Source organism: Pelobates fuscus, chromosome 11, assembly GCF_036172605.1.
Source record: "Pelobates fuscus isolate aPelFus1 chromosome 11, aPelFus1.pri, whole genome shotgun sequence".
NCBI lineage: Eukaryota > Metazoa > Chordata > Amphibia > Anura > Pelobatidae > Pelobates > Pelobates fuscus.
In genome coordinates, this window is record NC_086327.1 from 28,025 (window position 1) to 47,990 (window position 19,966).

Below are 19,966 nucleotides of genomic sequence, written 5' to 3' on the forward strand. Positions count from 1 at the left end.
TATCTAATTTCCTTTTTTATTTTCACATACCCAGTACAAACCACAACTAAAGACACCTACCTTCTGTTTTAGTCATTTATTTAGAGAATGCATGTGCTATATTTGCAATGTAAACAAGGACATATTCTGTCCATTAGTACTAGATCACCATCAGTCAAAATGATCTGGTGAACCAGACAGTGGCTTTATAATAATGCATATTATTAACTGTATTCACTGCAATAACTATATATTACTGTCCATTTTCAAAATCTCAAGACATCATGGTTAATGAAAGCGTTTATGTAGTTCTGGGATTAGCCCTGAGTGGTAGTGAAGGATCCCTCAGGGGAATGTGACATGCAGGCACTGCTAGTTGGTATGGTATTACAAAAAAAATACATACTCATTAACACACTTTCCTTCCATCCTTGTAAGCCCCAAGGGTACATTACTAAAATAACATGTACTAATTGGCCTATCAGATTCACTAAGCCATGAATTATGGGGAACAGACAAGGTAACGCAAAATACTTTGCCCTAAAATGTGCAATTTGAAGATAACATACAATTTCTAAGATTAGCAGTTTATCCCTTGAGAAGGGACATTCACATTCACTGAGAAGCACACGTTCTGTGTCTAGTTTTGTCTCAAACTAACAGCTTCTAAACTACTCTAAACACCTCATCATTTTCATGTTCAGCATCACCAAACACTAAATTTGATCATAGGGAAGCATCGTGTTTAATGCTTCACATTAGAAGCATCCAACTTTGCACATGTCCAGTGTGACCCCACCATTATGGCAAGATTTAACCCTGCAGTTTGTCACCTCAGCAATATTTAGACATGTGCAATTCGTTTCGGTCCGAATATGAATTCGGACGAATTTCGGGCAATTCGGACATTCGGGTACTTCTGAATGTCCGATTTGCCGAGGTCCCGAAGTTCCGAAATTACAGAATTTCCGAAGTTGCCGAAGTTCCGAAGCACAGTACTAATATACTTATACACAGTGAAAGAAGAATGTTACATTCTAAACAATTTTAAATAAAAAGTATACAAACATAGCCAGGATTCAGCTGTAAGCATTTGCAACACTTACAACAATCAAGTAACATACATTCATATAAAATGTAAGTTACTTGGCCAGTCAATGTAATGACAGGAATGAATAAGTAGATAACTCCCTAATTCCCACGGTATTAGGGAGCTATCTACTAAAAGGCTGAAAGACCTAAATTGGTCTTTCAGCCAAATTTACTAATATTAAGTAAAGATTACTTAATATTAGTAAATTATGCCCCTACTCGCTATACCGCGAGTAAGGGCATGTCTAGTAAACAGTGAGCAGCCTGTGGCTGCTCACTGTAAAAAACAAAAAAAAACCTATTGCCCGGCCCCCACCCCTGAGCAGCTGGTGGGGGCCCTAATGTAAAATAATGGGGGGGGACCTATTGTCCTCCCCCCGGGCCCCCACCCCTGAGCGGTGGGTGGGGGCCCTAAATCAGAATAAGGGGGGGGGACCTAATGTCCCCCCCCTGGCCCCCACCCCTGAGCGGTGGGTGGGGGCCCTACAGTAAAATAAGTGGGGGGGGGGCTAATGTCCTCCCCCTGGCCCCCACCCCTGAGCAGTGGGAGGGGGCCCTACAGTAAAATAAGGAGGGGGACCTAATGTCCTTCCCCCTGGCCCCCACCCCTGAGTGGTGGGTGGGGGCCCTAAATACTAATAAGGGGGGACCTAATGTCCTTCCTCCTGGTCCCCACCCCTGAGCGGTGGGTGGGGGCCTTACAGTAAAATATGGGAGGGGAACCTTATGTCCTCCCTCCTGGCCCCCACCCCTAACGGCGGGTGGGGGCCCTAAAAAAAATGTTGTCCCCCCAGATGACTAGGGGTCCCCAAACCCATAGTCACCCCCTCCCCCCCAATAAAAATTATCCCCCTACCTATCCCCCTCACCCTAAAAATAAAGAGGGGGGACCTTTTATTAAGTACCTGTAAAAAAAAAACAACTTACCATTCGATGTTTTCTTTCTTCTAAAATCTTCTTTTTTTAGCACCAAAAAAGGCCAAATAAAAAACCATAATAACCGATTCAATTATAAAAAAAAAAAACGAGCGCAAAAAAAAAATCCTTCTTCACTCGGCGAGGGCTCCGCGCAGACTGAGCTCTGCAGGGCGGAGGAAGGCTTATAAAGCCTTGCCCCGCCCTGCAATTAGGCTCAGAGCACTCTGATTGGTGGGTTTAAGCCATCCAATCAGAGTGCTCTGACAGGTAAATGAAGAGACTGACAGGTGACATTCCGAAGTGTCGAAGTTCCGAAGTGCTGAAGTGCCGAAGTCCCGAATTTCGAAAATCCCGAATTTCGGAATGCCGAACCGAACCAAAACTTTTCCTCATGCACATGCCTAGCAATATTGTCTTTAAAAATAGGAAACATTACAAAACAATCCTTTTTTATGTCCCATTTACTCTGCTGTTATTGTCAACAAATGACCATACATATGTCACACCTTTGAATGCTGAATTCTAAGTGGATATGCTAAAAAAAACTTTACTTATTGTTTGCATTTCTTGGGCTAAATTTTTAACCTCTATATATTGCATATTCTGTTCTTCCATAGCTTACCCAACATTTCACTAATGTGCCATCTACCTCACCCTTCAAATTTGTTTCTATATCATACATATTCTAGGCCTGACACATGCTGGTTTGTTGCATACATTTTGGCTAAAGTCTTATTTATGACATACAGGTATACGTGTTTTGTCAACCATACTTTAAGTCCCATTTTCGGTAGTCCTTTATGGGTACTGATAAAACAGGATATGTTTATTAGTCATACAGTATTTGATTATTACAAACAAAATAATTTGAAATTAATTTAAGAAAACATTCTTTTTGGATGGTCTATGAAGACACAGAAGAAGCAAGTATTTTCTTAAAAGAAAATCTAGAGGAACTGCCTAAGGTAAAAACAAATCCTAATCCACTCCGGCATTGTCTAGAATTTAATGCAAGTTTGTCTTTTTTTGTTAAGGGATCTTCATTCACATTGGAAGTCCCTACCTGTTCTGTCCTATACATCTGATTCACACCCCTCTCATTTTTCTTCTGCCATTCTCTCTATACTCTCTAATTTAGACATTGAATAAGTACATCCTACAACTTATATTGAGCCCCCATTTCTTTTTGCCTTTGTAGTGAATTAGAGTTTTTTGTGCTGGTATGACCCCAGTAATTTCAAGAATTGGTATCACCATTCTTTATTTATACGAACAGATGCTACTCTTAGATCATTTCTGTAAGTTTATTGATGATGTGTAGTTCTGCCATAGTTCTGTCAATTCACTTTACATGTAATATCTGTTCTCTTGTCCTAATACAAACTGACAAACCACATTTAATACAGTAAATTCCTGAATCCTATGATACATTTATGATTCAGAATTACTGTTACTGAACATTATATATTATTGAAAGAATATCCCATGCATTGCACATCAATGCTTAACACATGCTCTTTTGTGTTTGACGCACAAACACACATACGTACATCCATACATATATAGGTACACACAGAAATACATAGATATTAGGTTCAATGCATTAGGTTTGCTAATAATAATGACACCATTGTCAGAAGGAGCAGGTTTAGCTGTAGATCAGTGCTGTCACTCGTACAAGTAACGTCTGTATTCACTTTTATTCCGTTTCCAAAATCTTGGCTCTGGCTTCCAGTGTCACAAAGAGTTTTCGTGGCACAACCTCTGACTGCTGATCTGCTGTACTTGGGACCTGAAAAACCAATGTAATACATTAAAGTAATTATTCATTTATTTTTTAAAAATCTTTTTATAGATTAGCAAATACAATGCACACATAAACTGTGTAGTGACTATTTTACTTTAAATAGAATAATGGAAAGTTGAAAAGGAAGTACCTGAGATGGTTGTAGCTTTGAAAATGCATCGTCTCTCGTCCCCAGTGCATTCAATGGTTTCCAGTGTATGACACCAGGCAGAGTCTAACGAGGTGCAACTGGAACAGGTCAGACCAACCCTCTGTGTACTATCACTTGGCACTTAAATTACAAACAGAGAGGCGGAACGTCATAATGAGGACACAGATAATTGTAATCTTTGGACCTTTGGCTAGATAGACAAAGAGACCTACATTCAAAGAATATTTTGGAATGAGTTTAGCTGACCATAATAAATAAACCAGACAGCTTTTTTCCCCCCTGCATTCTAATGCTATATTTCATTTATGCCTTATCACAATAATATATATATATATATATATATATATATATATATATATATATCTCCTTAATTGTTTACATTGTCAAGACACAAACCTGAATTATTTTTATCCTAGATGAGTCTGATATAAATGAAGAGCACATAATTCTTACTAATGATGCTGCTAAATAAACAAGTTATAATAAACCATCTATGTCAAATGAAAAATTATGGATATTTGCTGACAGCATTTGAGGACCATATTGTATCTAGACCATCTAGATTGTATCTGGAACTACTTCACACTATCGGACCTGATTTAGGTTCATATTTTGGTGGAGAGTGAAAATCATGACCAAACTTACTGGATATATCACACCACTTATTTTGGATGTTTGGCAATCTGTAGTGCAGAGGTAAAACTAGAATGTTCTTATCTTTGTTGAATTACAAGAGCAGAGAGATCTGGAGAGAGGATAATTCTAGAGATATCTGAGGTTTAGACTACAATTTGTGAAGCCTTTGTATGAAATAAGAAACGTTTGTGGAATCATCCATTGGATTATTTTTAGTGGATACATGTCATGGAAGTCAGTGAGATCTTCCTAGAAAATCTCTGGGGCTTATTTTAAGATACTTCAGAGCACTTTCTGAAGTTATTGATTGAATTCATATAGAGAACATTTCTGGAATGGCTTGAATGTTCAGAGTTACATCTAGAATGCTCTTCGAGTCCTATCACCTTACGTCAGAATGCTGTAACTTATTCAGCTACAGACATGCATTTCTCAGCTAGGTGTTATGAGTATCCACAAATTCATCCATTCCCTGCTCTGATAAGTTTGTCAAGGAACCTAGCTCTTTGAGATCCTTTTATATTTTATGCTGAAAAGGTTTATAGATCAGCACAAATACGTGACTTGACTTATGACATCTAGGTAATGTATGGTATGTACATTTGTGTGTGTTGGTAGAGGCAATATTGTATGAGTATATGGACTGTTGGTTGTGTGTCTCTGGGAGTGTATTGTGTTTGTATAGGGGCTGCAGTGTGTTTGATTGTACTGTTGTTGCACTGTGTATATAGGAACTGTAGTGTGTGTGTGTGTGTGTGTGTGTGTGCACGCTTGTATTTCTACATGGGCTTTAGTTTTCATGTGTGCAGGGGGTATAGTTTGTATGTATAAGGGTATAGTGTGTGCAGGTAGGGGTCTAGTATATGTTTTGTGGGTATAGTATGTATGGGAATATTGTGGGTGTAGTGTGTTTATAGGGGGTTAGTAGGTGTGTATAGGGGCCATACCAGTCTGAAAATGCTTGATCTCGTCAGATCTCGGAAGCCATCCAGACTCGGGCCTGGTTAGTACTTGTATGGGAGACCAACTAGGAACCTCAGGTGCTGTAAGCAGGGACGCTTTATGGTGGTATGCTGTTTGTTTTAAACTTGAATGTAAGTTATTAAATACTTTTTTTATTCATACTCTGGAAGTGCACTACATTTTTTTGTATATATTTTCCCTTTCTTGAGATATATACATCTTTGGATTGATGAATTTGTGAGGAGGGACAACACTCTGGACACTGAAGGAAAAATATATCACTCAAGGCTGTTTTATGTCCACAAATTTGTGAGTGACCAATTGTGAATACATATCAGTGCCAGTCTCCACACAGTTATACGCTATGTTGTTTTATTTTATTTGTATTTAGCAGATTGTCCCCTATCCTATTTGCTGGTTGTGTTCACATATCTTGCTGTCTTTGTGTGTATAGGGGTGGGATAGGGGCTTTAGTAATTGAATAATTATTAGCAACATAAAGCACTCATTCCCCCTCCATACCTTGGGCCATGGATGGAACACACAAATCCCTGGGGGTCAGAAAGAGTGCCCTTTTTGTAAATGTGTTGCCCTGCTTGGGTCAGCAAAGTAGATCCTTTGATCTTTCTTGTCAGGGCATCAAGGTCCTCCAACTATGCTGGCAATTCGAGGCTGCTCCTGACCCCTAAAGCCATTTCAGCATTCACTTTGATGAAGTACTTTAGGGGTTGACCAAGTGCTCCCCTCGTCCCAATTCAGTAAAGTTGAGATAGGTGGTTTGATATGATATGAAAAGTGCATAAAAAAATTAACTTATGGTGATCAAGTTAATCTCTTTCTAAGGCTGACAATGGGAAGATAGAAAAAAAAGCTATTCTGAAAGACATGAAGGGAGAACAAAACTTTAGTTCCTGCTCTCCCACTTCAGAGAGTGGAACTGTCAATATGATCAATGAAATATCAGAGACTTGGTGAGGCAAATACAGGTACACAGCAGAATCCAGGTAAGTTGTAAACCATTCTTAAATGGTCAAAACACTCCTGGCAACATAACCACTACATAACCACTATGGCACTTGGATGATTTCATAAGAACATCACTGTGCTCCTACACACTTATCTTCCCACACAAGGAGAATTTAAGAAAAAGAAAAGGATGTCTCTACTAATGGACCACCCTAATCAGACTGTGCTCTTCACTTTCATGGTATGTTCCAGTGACCTAAGTCTCCAAATGAACCAGGTTCTTTTCTCCTGCTATACTTCCACTCATCACCTTCACCCTACCAGCAGCTCAAGAGTCATTGAACATTATAACTAGCAGTGGTGAGATACCTTTTTTGCAACTCATTCCTTGTCCTTTTTAATTGTTGCCTATGTTTTAATCGTGTTTAACCCCTTAAAACCGCAGCCAAATGTACAAGTTGTGATAAAAAAAAACGTAAACAAAACCTGGCATTTGCGCTATATGTCTGTCCAACCGTAATTCTCCTCTTTCATATTAAATGCACCCCCCCCTTATTATATATCATTTTATTCAGGGGAAACAGGGCTTTCGTTTAACATCAAATATTTAGGTATGGAACATAATTTAATATGAAAAAAATATTTAAAAAATGGGAGAAAATAAGAATTTTTTTAATTGTTTTAGTTCTGCGTGACATTTTAACTGTGAATGTCAAAATACTGTTTGCTTTTACTGCAATACAATACACATAGTTGTATTCAGCGATGTCTCACGTGTAAAACAGTACCCCCTATGCACAGGTTTTATGGTGTTTTGGGAAGTTATAGGGTCAAATATAGCATGTTACATATTTCAGTTTTTTCACATTGAAATTTGCCAGATTGGTTACGTTGCCTTTGAGACCACATTGTAGCCCAGGAATAAGAATTACCCCCATGATGGCATACCATTTGCAAAAGTAGACAACCCAAGGTATTGCAAATGGAGTATGTCCAGTCTTTTTTAGTAGCCACTTGGTTACAAACACTGGCCAAAGTTAGTGTTAATATTTGAAAATGCAAAAAACTAATTTGAATGCAAATTTTGGCCAGTGTTTGTGACTAAGTGGCTACTAAAAAACTGAACATACCAAATTTGCAATACCCTGGGTTGTCTACTATTGCAAATGGTATCCCATCATGGGGATAATTTTCATTCCTGGGCTACCATACGGTCTCAAAGGCAACCTGGTGAATTTTAATGTGAAAAAACTCAAACGCAAACCTTATATTTGACTCTGTAACTTTTGAAAACACCATAAAACCTGTACATGAGGGGTACTGTTATATTTGGGAGACTTCGATGAACACAAATATTAGTGTTTCAAAACAGTAAAACGTATCACAACAATTATATCGTCAGTGTAAGTGCCATTTGTGTGTGAAAAATGCAAAAAATGTCACTGTCACTGACGATATCGTCGTTGTAATATACTTTACTGTTTTGAAACACTAATATTTGTGTTTAGCGAAGTCTTCCGAGGAAAACAGTACCCCCCATGTACAGGTTTTATGGTGTCTTGGAAAGTTACAGGGTTAAATATAGTGCTAGAAAATTTAATTCCCTGAACTTTCGGCCTGGGTTGTCAGGCAGGTCCTGCAAATTGTAATTAATAAAATGACCTAATTATGTAAAATTATTACATAAATATATACGTAGAATTATTATATATATATATATATATATATATATATGTGTGTGTGTGTGTGTGTGTGTGTATATATATATATATGTATATAATTTGTTTTATTATTTTATTTATATATAGGTATATATTTAGTGATATATACGTATATACTTATGTATATAGATATATATATTTCGTTCTACATGTATTTTGATATCAATATATATATATTAATTTTAAAATACAGTTAGAACGAAATTACGCATGTTTATATATTTTTCTATTTATTTTTTATTTTTTTTATTTTATTTTTGAAGTATTTATATATGTATTTATTTTTTATTTATATATATATATATATATATATAATGAAAATTATATATATATTTAATCAATATCATTGTACGTGTATTTTGATAATATATATATAATTATGTATATATTAATATTAAAATACACGTAGACAGTGTATGTATATTTATGTGTATATGTGTATGTGTGTGTATGTATATATATATATATATACTTAGATCATATATATAATAAATATATATATATATATATATATATATATATATATATGATCTAAGTATATATAATGTTATTTTTACACTGTTTTAACTTTTTATTTTTAAGACAGCAGGGGGAGTCATTACAGGCACTCCCCCTGCTGGCATTGACTTGGACGGCTATGCCGTCCATGTGATCGCGAGGTCCTTGCAAGGACCTCGCGATCACATGGCCCTGGGGGGCCGAAGAGGACAGAGGGGGACTCCCTGGGCTCCCAGGTAAGTCCCCCATACCGCGATCGCCGGCGACCGGGTAAGTACAAAAGATCACAGGACGTTCTATGCCGTCCTGCGGCGTTTAGAGCTATATAAATAAGGACGGCATAGAACGTCCTGCGGTCTTAAGGGGTTAAAGGAACACTATAGTCACCTAAACAGCGTTATGCTTAATGAAGCAGTTTTTGTGTATAGATCATGCTTCACAGGTTTCACTGCTCAATTCACTGTCATTGAGGAGTTAAATCACTTAGTTTCTGTTTATGCAACCCTTGTCACACCTCCCCTGACTCTGATTGACACAGCCTGCATGAAAATATTAAACAGGTTTCACCTTCAGTCAGATGTAATTTACCTTAAACAATTGTATCTCTTTCTCTGTAAATTGAACTTTAATCACATACAGGAGGCTCTTGCAGGATCTAGCATGCTATTAACAAAGCAGAGAATAAGAATATCTAAATTAAACAGAACTTACAATAAAGGAAGGATAAACTTTAGATGACTCTTTACAGGAAGTGTTTATGGAAGGCTGTGCAAGTCACATGCAGGGAGGTGTGACTAGGGTTTATAAACAAAGGGATTTAAGTCCTAAATGGCAGAGGATTGCGCAGTGAGGCTGCAGGGGCATGTTCTATACACCAAAGCTGCTTCATTAAGTTAAAGTTGTTTTGGTGACTATAGTGCCCCTTTGATACTGGTTCTTAACAATGCTGCTTTGTTTGTGGCAGAACCATTGTCGTCAGAAAAGAGAGTTTCTATGTGTCCATTCTGTATATTCATACGCAGGGTTAAGTACCTCTGTGAAAATGGGAAATCAATCCAAAAATACATTGTAGTCCTGCGCTCAAACTCCTATTACTCCTGGGCGGCAGCAACGACCATAGTACACATCAGCCCAAATACATACAGTAAAAACCAAAGAAAAAAAGGTTACCTGTGCTCTTTCCCAAATCCCTATGTATATTTAAACAAATGGAGGTTTTTAGTTACCTCCAATGGCCATCAGAGGGAATGCCCACCTGCCACGTCATCGCAGACCTCTTAGGTGGGTAGCAGCATTGTAACCTAGCTGTGTGATATAAAAGTGAATACAAATACAAAAAACAAGTCCTGTGCTCAAACTTCCATGTGTTCCCTATTAAGGGTTAATAAGCATGTAGGGATGTATGTAAAAAAAAAAAAAAAATACCCCTTTCTGTCTCATTAGAGATATCTTTGCCAGAAGCTCAAGGAAACCAGGTGAATGGTTAGAGTTAGTACCCACCTAAGAGGTCTGCCTTGGCGTGGCAGGTGGGCATACCCACTCATGACCATTGGAGGTAACTAAAAACCTCCATTTGTTTAAATATACGTAGGGATTTGGGAAAGAGCACAGGTAACTTTTTACATTGTAGAGAAGTGTAAGTGTGTGTTTTATATATACACAAGATATTATCACTCACATGCAGGACTGGAAGGAGTACAGCCATCTGTGAAACAACAGGAGGTTGCAGTTTTCACTTTTCCTTTCAGGTAACCGATGGTTCCAGAAATTCCACAAGAGCTCCGTTTTTCACAAGACCTTGAAAAAGTTTTCCGTGCTACTCCCTCTAAAAGTAAAATGCAGAAAAATTACGAGTTTAAAAGAATATATTTTTTTGCAGCTATACAATATAATAACAGTTCATATTGTTCAGATGTATTAAAAATTAAATTGAAAACCCAATCCAGATTGTCTTCTCATTTGACCACCTGAATGTATTGATATGATATACAAGCAGAAATTATAATTGCCATGTTACACACAAGTAGGGTTAAATTAAAGTTCAGAAGATTTCATACATATTTTCTGACTCACAAATGATAGAATATGTAAAGAGTTTAATTAAATGCAATATAATATAATTTTTATAGTTCTATATCATTCCCTCACCTGACCATAAATTTTCAAAGTCTCATATGTGTCTCTCTTGCTCTTCGTTACAGTGCTATGCCTCCAGCAAGTGTGTGTTGTGCTTGATGGGGAATACAGGAGTAACGTAAATGTGAATGATGTCTATGCAGGCAATTAAGCCAGTGTGTGGACACCATTAGGGAAAATTACCCTGTTTGGAGTTCTGTCCTGTCAGTATATTTTCACTGGCAGACATTTTGTGTTAAGATAGAAATGAAAAATTTATTTCTTGCAGCCTGGGTCTCATACACAACAGCAACTAGCTCCCAATACTCCCAGCTGCAAGCCTTATGCAGAGCCTGGGTCCCAAACACAACAACAACTAGCTCCCAAGACTCTCAGCTACAAGCCTTATGCAGAGCCTGGGTCCCAAACAACAGCAACTAGCTCCCAATACTCCTTATGCAACTCTGCTGTTCGTTAGTTCTTTCGGCGGTTTCGAGGTCAACGAGGTTAACTAGTGGCACACGCCAAGGGCCGGGTGGTCGATCATTCGTATATACGAACGACTTGCAGAATGAGTTCGTGTAGCACAAAGTAACAAAGTGTAGCAAAAGTAACTGTATATATCCGACAGAGGGGATATCTGTAACACCCTATTTTTGTTAGTTTAGAGTTATTGCTGATAGTTTTGTTAATTTATGGTTCACCATTTATGACCTATCCTCATATCTTTAAATCTCAAATACTTTCTCTTCTGTTTATTTAGTTTTCCTTTAACTGCCATTTCTCACCTCAATATCTGTGTCTTACCCTCCTTTAATTTGCTGTTTGATCTAACCCAGATTCTTTCTTGCAGCCTGGGTCCCAAACACCACAGCAACCAGTTCCCAAGACCCTCAGGTACAAGCCTTATGCAGAGGTAACTCTTTTGGATGGCTTCCCGCCCACCCCAGGTATCTCATTACATTTATAGATAGGACAAATTACCTGACAGCCCAAACACACTAATTATGTCTCTCAAACACTCATCACCTGCTAAACCATCACACTCCTGGCCTTTTAACCCCTCATCCCGCTCTTGGAACTCTAAAATACCACCTTTTTATTCATCCCATGCACTCCACTTGTACCTTTCCAGCTTATCTCCACCATCTCCTTCTAAATCCTCAAAATATAAACACTCTCACAAAAACTTTAACCCCTTAACGACGAGTGACAGACAAGGTCTGTCACTCAGGGGATTGCCATAACGACGAGTGACGGACCTTGTTTGTCACGCATTAAAATTAACCCCAGATCGCCACAATCGCGGCGATAGCGGGGTTAATGGTGCTCCGGTCTGCCTGGGAAAATGGGGAATTTACTGTTAGTGCTGCTTGCTGCTAGTTAGGGGTTAACTGTAAAAAAAAAAGCTTAGAAAAATGTTAAATCGGTAAAAAAGGTTTTAAGAAAGTTTAGGAAAGTTTAAAAAAATTAATAAGCAAAACAAAAGTTTAAAAACTAGTTTTTAAAAGTAAAAAAAGTTTAAAAAGGTAAAAAAAAATACATTTAAAAATGCTCATTACCACTACACTTGGTACAAGATAGCAGAAAAATTATTCCACGCTAAGGTTCAAAATATGCCTTTTGAAATACCCTGGGATGTCTTCTTTAAGAAATGGTATGGATTTATGGGGTATTTGGATTATATAGCCTGGTAAAATACTCTAAAATGGGACATGGGCACAGCATAAAAATGTAAAGTTGGAAAAAAAATATGGAATGGCTGTGTCCCAAATGTGCCCCTCCGATGTCCACATATACCTGGCAAAGGTACATACAGGGGTATTGCTGTACTCAGCCGACATAGCTGAGCAACATATGAAGTATTATACAGTGGTAGCACACATAAGGTTTGCAAAATATACTGTGCAAACTCACTTTGTGTGTCAAAAAGGCAAAAAACAACGCTTATTACCACTACACTTGGTACAAGCTAGCGGAAAAATGATCCCACGCTAAGGTTCAAAATATGCCTTTTGAAATACCCTGGGGTGTCTACTTTAAGAAATGGTAGGCCTTTGTGGGGTAGTTTGAATTTAAAACCTGCGAAGATGCTTGGAAATTGCACATAGGCCCAGCGTCAAAATTCAAAGTTCGGTAAAAACTGATATGGCTTGGTCTCCTATATGGCACTGTAGCTTCACGAAATAGTGCCAAAGACATTCATTGGGGGTGTCTTTTTACTCAGAAGACTTGGCTAAACATAATTTGGGGTTTTGAACTTAGTGGCACATATGAAATATACAAAATGCCCAGCAAAAATGCTATCCGTATTTAAAAAAAGGCCCAAAATTATTTTTTACCACATACTTTGGCATATATTGGTGAAAAAATGGGGGCATGCTAAGGCACAATATGCACCTTATGAGATACCCTGGAATGTTGGAATGTCTAGTTTTACAAATAGTAGGCCTTTGTGGGGTTTTTTTGAACAGTCAAACTACTATAATACCGCAAATGGAAGCATAGGCTCATTAAATCCGTCTCTCAAAATTCGACTGTGAATACTGAAAAGGATAGGTCTCCTATATGGCACTGTAGCTTCACAAAATAGTGCCAAATACATACAATGGGGGTACCGTTGTACTCAGCAGAAGTAACTGAACACAAAATAAAACGTTGTACAGGAATAGCACACACCAACTTTATAAAATACACATGAGAAGTTCTTTGTTATAAGTTTGTGTGCCAAAACCCCCCCAAAAACACAATTTTACTCCAATATTTAGCAGAGGTTGGCGGTGAAATGGCTATGTAGAAAGTGTCAAAACAACCTTAGGTAAATAGCCGGTGGTGTCTCATTTCACATCTTCCTAAACAATGTATTATGTCATCACCTCTCCAATTTGGTTTAACTTTTTGTATAGCTATCAAATTAAAAAATTATGGATCACAGTCATGTATTTCTTTAAAGTGTCTCGAAACACTGTGTTTCTCATATCCGTTTTTGATATTCCTTATATGGGCATTTGGGCATTTAATCTTACATGTAGGGAACATTTGGTTCTTCCTACATACCATAGTTGACACGTACAGTTAAGCAGATATATGACATTTTTTGAAAAGCAAGTAGTCATTTCTTTAATTTAATTTATAGACTTTATTTTTGTTATGAGGGTCTTTAAATGTCTCTGTATTTTCTCACTCCTAGTATTTCTACAGGCTAGACATAAGCCACACCTATAAAAACATTTTTTTTGAAAGAAAGGATTCTGTGTATCCTTTTTTATGTTTTTTAACTAAAGTTTGTTTTAAGTTGGTTTTACTTCTGTATATGATTTTTGATTGATTTGGTAAGATACTATACAGAATTGGGTCTTTTTTTAATATTGGTCAATATTTTGACAACATTTTTTTAGTCTGTTTATTATTTTGATCAAAATGACATATAAAAGGAATTTTGGGATCTGTCCCATTCTTTACTTTTGTTTTATACTTAAGGAGGGAAGTACGATCTAATCTTTCAATTTATTTTATAGAATTGTCCAACATAAGAGGTTCATAAGCTTTGGCTATAAATTGATCCTTTAACTTATTGACTTGGGTATTAAAAATGTAAAGATCTGAGCAGTTCCTTCTTATTCTCAGAAATTGTGACCCCAGTTGTTAGAATTTAAAAAGGTTAAAAAATCTTGCAGTTCTGTCTTGTTCCCTTTCCAGATGAAGAAAATGTAATCTATATATGGTTTGAGACCAGATTTGCACTCCAGCTATTATTGTTGTAAATAAAAGAATGTTCCCAAAAAGTCATAAAAAGATTGGAATAGCTGGGTGCAAATATGGTCCCCATAGTTGTACCACATAACTTCAATTTAAGTTTTATGGCCACTTTTTCTACATGTAGGGTATATATACCCAGTTTGTGGATAGCAGATCCTTATCTTGAGAGTCCTCAAAAGGGGACGAAACGCGTAGACAATCTGTTTTCCGTCTCCTTGGTGTTTTCAGCCCGGTTTAATTTACGGTCCGGGAGTGATTTTCGGCAGCTGTTGTGCTCGGATCCTTATACACATCTTATCTCGTGGTAGGGAGTTGGCGTGCTCCTCTAACCTCACACGAAGGTTGGGTGGATAGGGTAAGCTGCTCTAGCTTACTCCTGGAGTTTTTTTAACCCGAGGAGATTACTCACAGCAGCACCCTCAACCTAGACCTGGTTGTTTGGCGGGTTTAAGAGCTCCCTCCCCCAGGGATGATATATGTGTCTGGGTACCGTTCATTTTGATATTCATTTTTTATACTTTTAATTTTTATGTTCACATCTTCTGGTTTTCTATTGATACACACTTTGTATTAGTGTTGGGGGCCCCACACTGTGTATCTTTGAACTTTGATCTGGACATATTTTCGTGGTGATACATTTTTTATTATTGTATCCATACTTAATTGATTTTATTTGTTTATATATGTTTAATAAATACTCTGTGTATATGCATACATTTATTTACTCAACAGCTGCTGCTTTGGAGTATCATTTTTAGTAGTAATATCTAATGAAACTTTGAACTAGGATTAATTGTGTGTACATTTTGTATCTCAAATATAAAAAGCTTTGGGATTATAAATAGTGAAGCTTTTTATGAAGTACGTTGCAAATATTTTTTTTATTAACATTATGTTTGTAAACTCTTCTTATACCCTTTTCTTTCCTAGCTCCTATATAACTCATGGACTAATTAAATGTATGTGAGAATAATTAATAAAAACGAACAAACCGGATATGAGGTATCGCTGAAATGCAGAGAGGAGCAATATGGGTAATGTAGTGACGTGAAGGAATGGAACCTGACATCACTTCCGGTTTCATGAACGACCGGGAAATGAACCTTCTCATCATGAGGACGCCGAACAACAGCTGGAGAGAGGTCTCTTCAGATTGGTTGAGCATGAAGAAAGAAGGAGTCTCCTAAGCACTCAAATTGGAACCGGGAAACTTGGAGGACCACACCAATTGAGAAAGCCCTTACCGGCGAAATGCGTCTTGGACCCAAAGAAGGACTTATAAGAAGCACTCTTTGCTTATTAACTTGTATTTTTATGCTGATTTTATTTACTATTTTGTTTTATTTGTAATAAATCATAGTTCTTAATTCAAAGTCCCTTTTTACCTTCATCTTGAACATACTACTCCGGTTCCAACAGGGAAGTGTCACCCTAGGAATTTGACACTAAGTGGAAATTTTGGAGCCAGTTATCTAACAGGCTCCAAATAAGGTGAGCAGGGAATTTTATATCAAATATACACTAATTTGCCTAAATAGCCACACCTAGATTGCTTCTTTTTCTGCTGAAGGTATTCTGGTGCCACCTAAAAGGCCCAGACTCTCCTCTTGTTTAGAGCCAATATTGGATAAGGCTCTAAAAAAATGTGAGTTTTTCTATATACTCACTCTAGTACACACCTTTAAAGTAATATACAATTTTACACTATTATATACATTTTTGTTTTCTGCATGTGGAAAAATCCCCTATATATACCAAGGAGTAAGTGTAAATATATTTAAAGCGCTGCACTTTTGGACTCTGTGTGCTGGGTGGTGGGGTTGATCACCTAAACACTGAATTCGCCTTTTTTCTATATTCTTTGTGTGGCGAAACCGACCTCGCCACGTGTCCTTGGAGGGGGCTGATTGCCCGCCTCTTGCCTTTGGACTATGGACCAGACTTTATGGGAATGTGATACCCCAGATAGCCATACCATGGAGCCTATTCATATAATGAAAGACTATGGGAAAGACTTTAGCTCCATGGCAATTGTACTGTGTGAGTAGGATCTGCGCGCTATTCGGTAGTTTTGTGCGTGCAGATCCCAGCTATCTGGGGATAGGTGAAATGTCTGTGTGTTATGTGTAAATGTGACTTTATGTATTTTAAAGTGTTTTATGTCGTTTTGCAACCATGTGGTTAATGGAGTCTGCCTTTAGTCCTGGGTAATTGGATTACTTCTCCAATTAACTCCAGGGCAGAAGGGAGGAAACCAGGGTGCATTGTGGGGATGTTTTTCTGCCAGCCAGAAAGGAACAAAAGATACTTTTAGTAACTTTTGAACCCCTGGTAGGATTCATGCCATTTTTTAATATGTTGTTCCCCTGAATGGATTGATTGTGGATATGTATTTTTATGTGAATGTGATGTATGGTTTTAAAGTTATGAAAGTTGTGTAAAAGTATATTTTACACTGTATGCATAATGGGATTATGTGTCACACTAAGGGGAGGGGATGTGTGGGAGGTAACATCTATGTCATTGGTTCTTTTATGCCTCCCCCTGGGTGTGGCCTGTATGTGTGAGTTGGAAATAAAAGCCAGGCTGGATGAGCCAGTCCAGAGTTCCTGTTTTACCCTCAAAGTGAAGTGTCGTCTCATTATTGGGGGAGGATTTATTGTATGCTGTTCCAGTTTGACTGCTAGGATTGAAAACCTATTCGTATGGTTCCTATTCAACTGTCTACAGCATTCAGAGGCTTGAGAGGATTTATACGCTTCTCTGATTCGGTGATTGTGGTGTCGGCTAGAGTGCTTGGAGGCCTCAGGAAGCGCTAGGAGCATCCTTTAACGGAGGTACCAAGTCGGGGTGCCAGGCGATCCGTTACATTGGTGGCAAGCGGTGGGATGGCGTCCTAGTGTGAGGTAAAGCAGCTCAGAGACACTGGTTGGATTTACAAATTGAGGGCAACGCTAGCAGTCGTGCAGCGCCCCTGGGAGCAGACAAGTATGGAAGGTTCTGGCTCTGGAGATGATTGGCTGGCCGAGGTGAGGCAGCGAGTGGCCGAGTATGGGGATGATATACCCATGGAGACACGCCGGGTGATCTGGAACCAGGTCATGGCCGAGCGAAACACAAGGCTGGACCGAGAATTCCGGTTGGCAAAAGAGAGGAAGTATGCTCAGCAGCAGGAGCGTTACAGCAGCCGAGTAGAGGCTGCATCCGAGGAGGTTAGCCGTCTTTCCCTGAGGCGGCGGGAGGAACCCGAAGTGGGGGTCCTCATAGACTGGTCCTGTGAGGAACCACAACAGGCAGGTAGAGATGGGACCAAGGTCTCTCCACCGGGCCCACCGGGATGCTGGGCAGCCGGCCCAGATCCCCAGCAGCAGCCAGTGTTGCCAGGTGGGGAAGCAGGTGGCCCTTACTCACAAATGTTGAGGGGCCTCACGGATTGGTCCTGGGAAGACCCACAGATGGCAGGTGGAGATGGGATCGAGGTCTCTCTACCGGCCCTACAGGGATGCTGGGCAGTCGGCCCAGATCCCCAGCGGCAGGTTACAGTTCAGAGAGAGGAGCTTGTTACACCCTCTCTCCAGCGGCAGCCTAACCCACCAAGGGGAGACCGTAAGCCCCACACCAGCGCAGATGGGATCGTGGTCTCTGCGCCCAAGTTACAGGGAGCTGAAGGAGCCGTCCTCCCTCCCCAGCGGCAGTGTGATTTGTTGGGAATTGGGAGCCCAGTCTCCATTCCCCAGCGGCAGAGTATCCAGCAGGGAATAGAGAGCCCAGCCCCCTTTCCCCCACAGCAGGACTCTGTGCTAGGAGGAGAGACAGTCGGTCTCCCTCCGCAGAGACGGGAAGTATGCATGGGAGAGGAGATTGTTACCACCTCTCCCCAGCGGCGGATCATTAATGTACAGGGAATAGAGAGCCCAGTCTCCATTCCCCAGCGGCAGAGTGTTCTAATGGGAGAGGAGCTGGTTACCACCTCTCCCCAGCGGCAGCTTAATGTACCAGGGGGAGACTGTAAGCCCCACACCTGTGCAGATGGGACCATGGTCTCTGCACTTCCAGCACAGGGGGTAGGGACGGTCGGTCCTGCCCCCCCACAACAGGGCTGTTTAGCCAAAGGGGAGACAGTCTGTCTCCAGCAGCAGAGCTGTGTAACTAAAGGGGAGACAGTCGGTCTCCAGCAGCAGAGTTGTGTAACTCAAGGGGAGACAGTCGGTCTCCAGCAGCAGAGCGGTGTAACTCAAGGGGAGACAGTCGGTCTCCAGCAGCAGAGCGGTGTATTTAAAGGGGAGACAGTCGGTCTCCAGCAGCAGAGCTGTGTAACTAAAGGGGAGACAGTCGGTCTCCAGCAGCAGAGCTGTGTAACTCAAGGGGAGACAGTCGGTCTCCAGCAGCAGAGCGGTGTAACTCAAGGGGAGACAGTCGGTCTCCAGCAGCAGAGCGGTGTATTTAAAGGGGAGACAGTCGGTCTCCAGCAACCAGGCTCCAACCAGACTACTCCCGTGGTAGTGCTGGCAACAGGACAGAGTACCGCTGGTCTCTGCCCCCTCAGCAACCTACCAAGGCAGCCTACCAGTCCCCCACACAGCCGTGGTGAGGCACCTGAACCTGGACAAGATTCTCCCTCACCCAGGTGTAGTAACTGTTTATTGTGGGTGGGCTGCTCTGCTGTTTCTGTCTTGTGGGTGGGCTGCTGGACTAACAAGGGCACTGACCGGCAGGAGGTCAAGTACCCTGTTAGTCTGGGGGGTAAAGGGGAGAAGTGTGGCGAAACCGACCTCGCCACGTGTCCTTGGAGGGGGCTGATTGCCCGCCTCTTGCCTTTGGACTATGGACCAGACTTTATGGGAATGTGATACCCCAGATAGCCATACCATGGAGCCTATTCATATAATGAAAGACTATGGGAAAGACTTTAGCTCCATGGCAATTGTACTGTGTGAGTAGGATCTGCGCGCTATTCGGTAGTTTTGTGCGTGCAGATCCCAGCTATCTGGGGATAGGTGAAATGTCTGTGTGTTATGTGTAAATGTGACTTTATGTATTTTAAAGTGTTTTATGTCGTTTTGCAACCATGTGGTTAATGGAGTCTGCCTTTAGTCCTGGGTAATTGGATTACTTCTCCAATTAACTCCAGGGCAGAAGGGAGGAAACCAGGGTGCATTGTGGGGATGTTTTTCTGCCAGCCAGAAAGGAACAAAAGATACTTTTAGTAACTTTTGAACCCCTGGTAGGATTCATGCCATTTTTTAATATGTTGTTCCCCTGAATGGATTGATTGTGGATATGTATTTTTATGTGAATGTGATGTATGGTTTTAAAGTTATGAAAGTTGTGTAAAAGTATATTTTACACTGTATGCATAAT

At 39.9% G+C, this 19,966-nt stretch overlaps 1 protein-coding gene and 1 pseudogene across 1 annotated transcript in view; one reads left to right on the forward strand and one right to left on the reverse strand.

The window, feature by feature from the left end:
• Nucleotides 1-2,189: 2,189 nt before the first annotated feature.
• LOC134577641 (phospholipase A2 inhibitor and Ly6/PLAUR domain-containing protein-like) overlaps nt 2,190-19,966 on the reverse strand; it is an 82,747-nt gene continuing 64,970 nt past the window's right edge. Inside the window, exons 3-5 of the mRNA XM_063436501.1 lie at nt 10,410-10,556; nt 3,927-4,067; nt 2,190-3,781 (exon numbers count right to left, since the gene is read on the reverse strand). Coding sequence (XP_063292571.1) covers nt 3,585-3,781; nt 3,927-4,067; nt 10,410-10,556 — 485 coding nt within the window. The 3' untranslated portion in view covers nt 2,190-3,584. The remainder of the gene's footprint in view (nt 3,782-3,926; nt 4,068-10,409; nt 10,557-19,966) is intronic.
• On the forward strand, nt 5,517-5,635 carry LOC134578212 (5S ribosomal RNA; annotated as a pseudogene).